At 41.7% G+C, this 9,817-nt stretch overlaps 1 protein-coding gene across 1 annotated transcript in view; it reads left to right on the top strand.

Annotated features, from left to right (window-relative positions):
* The first annotated feature begins 340 nt into the window (after positions 1 to 340).
* cdin1 (CDAN1 interacting nuclease 1) overlaps positions 341 to 9,817 on the top strand; it is a 61,838-nt gene continuing 52,361 nt past the window's right edge. The window contains exons 1-2 of the mRNA XM_019872649.1: positions 341 to 452; positions 698 to 808. Coding sequence (XP_019728208.1) covers positions 702 to 808 — 107 coding nt within the window. The 5' untranslated portion in view covers positions 341 to 452; positions 698 to 701. The remainder of the gene's footprint in view (positions 453 to 697; positions 809 to 9,817) is intronic.

Genomic DNA, 9,817 nt, shown 5'->3' with positions numbered 1-9,817 from the left:
TACATGCTTTTTTGTTCCAGCTATTCCTCTCTCATTTACATATTCGTACCTGGCCCAAAGTCAGCTGGGATACTTCCATCTTACCTGCAAACCTTACAAGCAGTGTAAGAAACTGATTAATTTATGGCATGAATAGAGTGTGCGATTGTGTGTGTGTGTGTGTGTGTGTGTGTGTGTGTGTGTGTGTGTGTGTGTGTGTGTGTGTGTGTGTGTGTGTGTGTGTTAGTGTGGGCGCGCTCGTGTGTGCTAGTGTGTGCTCCAATCACGCTTTCCGGGAGGCAGCCTGTCGTCATCAGAATCCTGCCCACGATACCACAAAAGAGCAAATCACAATGTAGTATACTCAGCTCTGGGGAGGGCTAAACCAATCGGCGCACAGCTCGCTCCCGGGTCATCACTTCAACTTCCAAGCGGGAAGTGGAAACGCTGTCGCAAGGGGTCCCGGATAAATGGTAAACAAACCCTTTTTACAGGCTTTTTTATCATTCCGTTACCATACTTAACTACATCTAACGCACGGTCCGGATTCGGTAGCAGTTTAAAAACCCTAAATACGAAGTTGATTCGTTGCGTTTGTTCAAGCAAAGGACGAAACACGACCAGCTATGATGACAATTTGTTTTGACAGTTTCGCTGATATCTGCTCCTCCTTATACAAATCTGCCAGCCACATTTTAAAAAGGATGTATTTTTACAGACATATGAAGATGAAACTCTCCCGTGCGGAATACAAGGAGATAGTGAGATGGACAGAGCAATTGAGACCAACACGGCAGTGTATGAAGATGTTAAGGGAGAGATTTCCAAAGTAAGTCACCAGCCACCGTTGTATTTTATTGTGGCAGACACATGACACTGCGTTTGGACTTCTAGTACCATAATATGCATTTCTTGTCAATGAGAATGTGCGAGATGATAATTACATTCAAGGGTACACCTTCATTAGCAATGATACAACCATAGTTTAATTTGTTATGTGAACAAGCTAGTAACCCAATTGATTGGTATATGAAATCAATCAACATTCACTATTGAACTGAAAAAAGTGACCTTGCAACAGTTATTAATGCAGAAAACAAACAAACAAACAAAACCCTCACTGGGAAAGTTAATTTACCAGTACTGTTGTCTGTTATTACTACTATCCATCCATTTTGTAATCCGCTTATCCTCACAAGGGTCGCAGCCATGCTGCAGCCTATCCCCGCTGTCTTTGGACATTAGCGGGGTACACCCTGAACTGGTTGCCAGCCAATCTCAGGGTATTACCATACACTGCAGATCATATTGTTTTATTATTGTAATGTTGTACTGTATGGTAGTAGGTACTGTAAACCAGCGTATTTCCAAGGCATCCTTGGAGATTTGTCCCCGCAGTGGCCGATTAACTTGAATTGGTACATAAGTTGGAACATGTAATATATTACTGACATACTCTTAATGCAGTAGACCCGACAGAGAGATGGATGGATGCTTTATTAATCCCATGACGGAAATTGGCAACTGAACTGAATTCCTGTATTACCGATTTAAGGTTGTGGAGCGTCATACTCATCCATTTTATGCCTTTGTGAAACTTGTCATTCAGAGCATAATTTTTAGACTACTACATGTTTGAGCTATGTGATGTCCATAAAAAAAAAAAAAATCCTACACTGTCAAAGGCTATTTCGCCTCACATCTCTCAGAATGAGACCTGAAATGAAATAGAAAATGGAAGTAACTTTGTTTTTTGACACCCTGCACAATATACAGCAGGGGAAATCACAAAATCATGTGTTTTGGAGGAGGAAAACAGCTAAAACATGCTGGCTAAGTGCCCTTGAGGACCGGAGTTGGTGACCCCTGGTATACTGTATAACGGCATTTTATTGTCTCCCATGAGCTGCTTTGGTACAAACTGTCTTGCATCATTAACAGTTTTGTGCTGTTATTAAATATGCATGGTCCAGTTTAATTTTGTGGTCATTAATTCCTCACCGGTCTTTGGAGTAATCCACCGCTGTAAAAATTATCGGGTGTGTTTTGCCATGCAGTGCTTGCACCCCCACAAATCGAAGCAAGGTGTTAATGGTGGTGTTTGCCTTTCTCCTTGACACCAAGGGCCTTTTTTTTTATTGAACGTAACACGTGTAATCCCCCAAGGCTCCTGGGACAGCACAACTGCTGATCCCACCGAGGTCACTTACAAAGTCACATACATTTGAAGCTTCCTATGCCTCCACTCGTGCCCTAATCACCAATCTGGAGGAAACTAGCTGTTCCCCAAAGTGGAATGCTGGATAGTCTGAACTCGACTTGAGTCCTGCAGTCAGTTACTATGAAGTTAAAAGGAAAAAAAAACCTAATTACAGGGACAAAAGCTGAATGTGAGGGAATTAAGTATGTCCAAAAATGAATATATAAAATTACATCATTATATCATGATTAAAACAAAGTCTTCTTTTAACAGGGGACACTTTTGCTTCCCATACTAAAATAAAGTGTAATTGCACATCCGCTGCAGTAGATGGCAGTGGTGTTTTCATTGTGAGAGTATGCACAGGGAGTATTAGCTCTCCTGAAGAGGTGCACTTACTACAGTTCTATGGACAAATGATACTATTTATAGTCAAGGCGGAGAATTGGGGGGTGGAAAATATTTCCCTATATAATGTGTTATTATATACAGTATTCGATAATATATTTCTTCCTGTGATCAAACTGGAAAACATGTTGCCGAATTTCCCATGTGTGCAGCCATACCTACGTAACTTTTGAAGACATCTTCTGTTAATGACTTTTTTTTTCTCGTAATATGATGACTATTCTCCATTTATAAAAAAATGATGCAGATCATGACCCATCTACTTCGGCACAAACTGCGTATATTTTATGATGCCGACATATTTTTAGTTCCCGTTGACCAACCTAACTTCAGCAGACCGTCCAAATGGCATTTTCTCCCCCCTCACGATGAAAGTGGTACTGGTGAGTGTAATAATTGAAGGAAAACACAGGAGCCATTTTCATTCCAATAATTCTGCACAATCTCAGCCTCTCGGAGGTGCCCGCTTTTCTGTTTAGTCTTGCCGGCTATTGTTATTATTTCGTTCAGCATAAGCAATCTTGGTGAGGCCCGTGCTCTTTAAAATGCCCGAGTCTCCTCACTGGGCCTGACAGGCAGGCGCGGCAGCGGTGTTTTCACAGCCTGTAGAATTATTCTGCTTGTCCAATCAGCTGAGCTGGACTCTGGAGGGTTAGTGATTGGACTGGCAGGAAATCAGGCTCTTAAGACATAACGTATCGACTAGGCCATCCATCATCTCTTAGCATGCACCAGGGTACACCAGTCATACCCCCCACCCTCCCCCCAGTCCCTTCAGACTGCGCGGGAGCCCTGCCACTGCGTAAACATAAGCTGAGGTGGCCATGGCTGGAGAATTGGAGTGGGTTCACGCTAACACCGTAGGAAGACTATTTCTTTATTCGTTCAAAATTGTCTGGATAGTCTTAGTACAAAACTAACGTGTTTTTGTGGGAGGGAGCCAGACAATATTCTTTTATAGGATCGACTCTGTGTATCAAATAAACCATAATAGTGATGCGCCTATTAAATCGGATGATGGGCGACAGCCCTGGCAATTTTTTTCAAGGGCTGTGAAATAACTTTTATCATTGTAGACTTTTTCTATTGGGAATACATTGACCGGCATCTTCGTGTCAACACAATTTAGGAAACATTCCAACTTTCTTTTCATTTTCTGATTGGTCTTGTCTATTTAAGGCTTAATTTTCACAAAATTATGACTTTCATTTTCCAAATATTGTTAATTTTTTTTAAGCGGGGTGATATTCCGATTCGTCACTACGCCAACTTTAGTCTTGTAAAATGGCATTGTTACGCTCTCACATTTGTCTAAATGGAACATATTTAATCCCCATTACAGACTTTCCATCTACAACGCGTCACAACTTTATTAGAGTTCACTGACATTTGCACTTGAATACAAATGACAATGATTCTTCTCGAGTGTCACAGTAAAAGCAAATTAAAGTCAAACACTCACTTGATGCGACTGTTGAATTTGATGTTAAACAATAGCATTGAATAATTTATTGGGCCAGCATCATTTTAGAATCACAGCAAATGGGGGATGATTCAAACACAGGACAAAGTGAAAGTAAAAGTCAATTTCAAGCTGATTTCCACGGGGGTGTCTCTCATTTTGCCTGTCTGACCGACCATCAGTCCAGTGGGAGGAGAGTGGGAGGGTCCCACAGACGGACTAGAAAGAGACCCCCTCATCTGTAACGGCCTGCATAACACAGATGTTGGGAGTCATCTGCCACCCTGGCCTCTCTTTCCGGGTTTGGGCTGCTCCCGGAGAGGTTTGGGAGTTGGAGGTTGGTGAATCATTGGACACGGTACTGTCACTTTCTTACCCCGGTTCACAATGGAGGCGCATGCTAATATCAACTCTGAGTAACAACAACAAGCCTCAAGCACCTATACCCATTGTAAGGACATACATTCCACTTGACTCTTATTTCGATTCAAAATGAATTCAAGGTTTTTGTTCCCCTGCAGAATTTGTATGATCTCACCTGGCTTATGTCAATTTTGTCCAAAACATTCCTTAAGTTACCCGAAGACTCTTAATGGCCTATTGCTTTGACTGTGAGTCTAAGCAATAGGAGAACTAAATGGATGATATTACCAAAGACTGAAATTGACCATGTGCGCTGCCCCACGGTTTTTCCGGTGCGACCGCGATGATGATTGGTCTGTATCTGTAAGCTTTCACGAAGCCAACGCAGACTACGGACAAAAGACTTTAATACATATTTGTTTGTAACAGAGAACATGTGGTGTCCTGCCCAAGTGGAGGACGTGCCGCAAAGGTGGGGCACCAGCGTAGCCAGACGTGTGACATCAGTCACATTAGGTCCTTCTCCTGCCATACATTAGAATTGGAAATGATGGGCTGGTCTCTGAGGTCTTGCCTAACTTCCCCTGGGCCTACAGGGAGGTGGGAGGGGGGGGCAGTTCATACACCCTTTGTTCCCTTAAGTATAAGTAGTGAGGGGAGGTGAGTCCTCTCTGTCCTTCTGTGGTCTATTATGAATAGATGTGAATGTAATGATTAGCCCCACCCCTTTTTTTCCCCCTTATGTAAAACGCCATTCAGCCCACTCATCATATGTCGTCCCGAAAGGAATCGCAGATATTTTTTTTTTCCTCTTCACTATTTCTTTTACACTTATGTACACACACACACACACACACACACACACACAGACACACACTGCTCCCCTGCGAGGAGTCCCTCCCTCCGTACGTTCTTTTGGAATTGGGCCCTAATGTGCCGCACACACACACACACACACACACAGACACGCACTGCTCCCCTGCGAGGAGTCCCTCCCTCCGTATGTTCTTTTGGAATTGGGCCTTAATGTGCCATTTTCATTGGCACCGAGGCGGGCCACAATATGGCGCAGCGGATCGCTGTGGGAATATGAATGTTGATTAAGCATGCGCTCAGCCTTTTGAAATTCACCGAGAAGTGTCAGAATAATGGATGTTGAGCAAATGTCAAGCATTTGTTAATTTCTCTGTTATTGGTGGGGGTTTATCCAGCGTGATCTTTGGAGGCAAAAGCAAAGGGCAGGCTTGTTGTGGCATGTGCCATTGATATGGTGATTTCCTCACTCCAGACACTTTGTTTTTGATGGTAATATCTCGGCTCAAGACGAAGCCGAGGGACTTGCTCATTGATTATTTATTGTGCCTTCAGTGTTTTTTTTTTTTTTTTCTTCTTTACTCACTGGTTAAAACACTGCCTTTTACACGTCTACATTTGACTTGTCGATTTAAAATAATAGACAGATTCTCTTCAGAATGATTGTTGTCAACGAAGGCTGTGTCAATACCCTACAAGTAAGAAAAATTCAAATCAGAAGCATGAATGACATCATGCAAAAGCCATTTTGTATGCACACTTTGCATCCCCGGCACATTTTGCTGACGTGACAAACATATGTACTTAATGAGCCGGATGGGAGCAGAATTTAATAAGATCTTCTCTGACAAGTAGAGCACTTAAATTCAAAGAAAACAGATCTTTTTGTGTTGTAAAAAAGAAATAAATATTTTTTTGTGACGGAATTTGATTAAAAAATGAACTCGCAAGCAATTTACCTGATCACAATCAAATTTGAACCTGGCTTGCCGCTTAATATTATTGATACCATATTGTCATCAGCAGCCAGGAAAATGACATGTTTAGAAGCTTTCTCCAATGCATTTTTTTTTAAACAGAGGGGAGCAACGGAGAACAAGGAGAAGCTGTGCTGAGTTTACAACATTTATGTCAGACTGAGGAATTCATGAATAATAGATGCAATCAATTACTTGATGAGGAAGAACAGCAATGATGACTTCCTCTTCATATCGGGGATGTTGTCCAAGCACATTCGATAGACTGCGTTGCCTTTTCAACTCATTTCGCTAAAAACACCGATGTACGCAGCTCAACTATAGTTGGCCTTGTAACCGTTTATAAGGACACGTTTAAGGGTAGAAACTGTCTTTGTGGAGTCATTGCACCAAATAAAACACGCAGGAAATACGTGTTGATGAAAATAACCTTTTGACTAGGTGAGACAAACACTAGCGATTGCGTTAGCGTTGTCCTTCATCATCGAGGGACATTCAAACACATTTCAGGTAGTTGTTGGTAGCTGTGCGAGTATTTATCTGAAGCTGCATGACAGCTACATTTGTATGTTTCTATCTCGTCCGTCTCAAATGCTAGCGCGTGCATACTGTACATTAACACAGAGGGGGAAAAAAAATGTACGGTTGTTCTCGAAACGCTGTGCTGAGAAACAGATGTGAGCGTTTGGCCGATCAGCGTGCGTAATTAGCAGCTTTCGCGTATCTAGTTGTCGACGCGTAGAAGAGTGAACGTTGTCGGCATAGCCACATGGTTTTAACTTTAACTGATGTCACTATCAAATACAATAAAAAAAAAAAATGAAGCAACGTTTTCCTTCTTACCCCTGCCACCCCATCATCAATGAAGGGAGATAAATCAGAGATGTTCTGTATCCAAATTAGCCAGTGCCATGCCCCGAAGTGTCTCACCACGCAACACCTCGCATGCATGCAGATCCACCAAATGCGAAGCGCCGCCACAGCATATGATACCAATGTCATTAGCCAGGTGGCTTTCATTACCTAAATTACCTCCGTTGTTTATAATTAATTATTTGTCAATTGGCATCTGAGAATTTAATTGATATTCGTAGCTGGAGGGTCCGATGCTGCGTTTTATTCAGTGCACATTATATAAAAAAAATACAGTTCTGCGCTCGCAACTAGTATTCGTCACTTTCCCCAAGCAGCGGATAGCCAAACTTAACCGAGCCGAAAGCGCAAAGCAGCGGAATGAGAAACTAGAAGGCGCTAATTATTTTCAATCTGATCGACTTGTTTGACTATTTTGGGGCGCCACAGTGCATATTACTGCCCCCATCTTCCATTGTAGGGGGGAGATAATGAGGTTGAAAGGGAACAATTCCTCAGCCACTCTAGTGTTTCCCAGCCTTCTGTTTTTTCGCGTTCTAAATGACATTTAAGAAGTAGAGCATGAGGAAGGGGGTGGGGTGCTGGAATTGAATCTTTGTTCCAACAAAAGTCGATTAAAATATGCTTAATGTCCAAATGGCCATTGTTTGATTGAATACAAAACCAAGAATCTTGCTTTTAATGGGGTAGACGGACAGTTGAAGATTCGTTTGCAGAATTTAAAAAAAAAAAAAAAGAAGTCTCCAAATATACCTCAAATGCTGATTTGAGGTATAATTTGATTGCCATCATGCTTGGGATGGAAATATGACAGATTAAAAAAATAAAAAGAATTTGAATCAGGCCCCAAGATCCTTCATTGAGTCTTTTATAGGGACTGTATATTTTCTCCAAAATGTCGTCAATCGTCCTACCCCAGGTGCTGCATTGCATCACAGGACAAGTCGGAGCATCAGTTAAGCCGGAATTGCTACTGCGAGGCAGGCTCGGTCCCAGACGGGGGCTTGCTCATTGCCTCACATTTTAATATCTCGCAAGCATATAGTTCCCAGGGGGAGACCAACTTACTGATACATTAATTTTAAAGTAACTCGCTTCTAATGCACTCGCGAATGGGAAAAGTGGTATTTCACTGTAAAACTGACACTGTTAAAACCGCTCTTGGGTTTGGGTCCACATCTTGGCAGTCATCTCTCATAATGCCCTGTTTTATTAATATCTTTTCAAAATGGAACATCAACCAAGTCTGTTTGTTGTTCACTTTTTTTTTTTTTGTGGCGGTTTGATAAGAGCTCAAAATGGCCCGACTAAAGAAATAAAAACAAAAGCTCCCAAAGATCTTAGGGGTTTTTGAAGCCGATCTATTTTCTTAGATATTAAGAGCAGTTTATGTCCCTTTAAAGTTAACAGGGTATAGATTTAGCAATTAGACTGTAATCATGCTCATTATGGAGTAATCCATTTAAAACCTAACAGATGTCTGTTCCAGCAGGGGGGATCGTGACGGTCCCATGCCAACCATCAGGCTGTAATGTTGTTGAAATGCTCAGGTGCAAGGTTGAAGTGTGGAAGACATTTTTTCCACCCCTCCCTTAAGTGTCCACATGTTGACAGTTGACCATTTAATGGTCCCCCCACCCCTCTTAATTGCGGCGGCCTCCTTCGTCCCCAAGCATCATTGTAAATTGATGCTGAAGCAGAAGTGTTTTTTTTTTTTTTTTTTTTTTTTTTTTTGGAGTCGCTGTTGTTCTCCTCAGAGTTGCTGTCATTTTGTCTATTACTTGAAACTTGTGTAGCTTTATTTTTGGAGAGTGTCGCCTCTGTAATGAGTCATCACTGTTGGAATTTTCAGTTTATTTTATTTATGACTTGCAACTGAAATTCAAGCTGACTTGACGTTTTGTCCATTCTGTGCTTTTGCATTAGTGTAAATGTTTATGTTTTATTCAGATAAAGACATCGCTAAGGTTTGACGAGACTCTTCTGTATTTATAATTTCATATCTTGTATACTAAGCAGGTAACAAAAAATGGGTTGAATCGGAAAATCGGTTCTGACTGAAAAGGTGCGAGTGAATCGAATCAAATCGTTCCATTTTGAAATATATCGAGATACGTCTTTTAGTTGAGAGATCTCTTTGAAAGAAATTGCGCTTTTACAGAACTGTCAAGTTCAGTCATGCATGTAAAATGCCAACAAGAACCTCGTTGCATCATACCCTCTCGAACTGAGTCTCACAATATCGAATCGAATCACAATCCAGCTGAATCTAACCAAATCATTCCATTTTAAAATCGAACTGCCCTTGAATTGCTTCGCACCCTATGAGTAATAAAGCTTCTTTTATTGTAGAGACCTCTAATATATCCCGATGGATGCAAAGTGAAGCTAGGAGAGTCTCTGTTGCCCTGTTCTTTTTACACTTTTTGTGGATGTGTGACTACGAATCGACACTTAATTGATAATCAAATACATGGATAATTCATTTTTTGGGGTTTGAAGAACAATCCTCAATTTTTCTGGGTTGCAATGTGGTGTTCTGTTCTGTACAAGCGGAGGGATATTGAAGGCAGTCCCTCTCGCTGCTGCTTGTTTCCCCACGTTGGTTGTCTTTGCCAGGTGTTTGACATTGACCGGGGGCCGGGGATGAATGTAGCTTATGGCAACCTTTTTGGAATGAACGGACTCCTGGGAGCCACTGTGCTTCCTGCAGTGCGAGTTTCCATTTTCAAAGCCCGCCAG

This window comes from Hippocampus comes, unplaced genomic scaffold (assembly GCF_001891065.2).
Source record: "Hippocampus comes isolate QL1 unplaced genomic scaffold, H_comes_QL1_v1.1 scaffold92, whole genome shotgun sequence".
Taxonomy (NCBI): domain Eukaryota; kingdom Metazoa; phylum Chordata; class Actinopteri; order Syngnathiformes; family Syngnathidae; genus Hippocampus; species Hippocampus comes.
The sequence above is the reverse complement of the archived record's forward strand: the minus strand, read 5'-3'. Positions and strand labels throughout refer to the sequence as shown.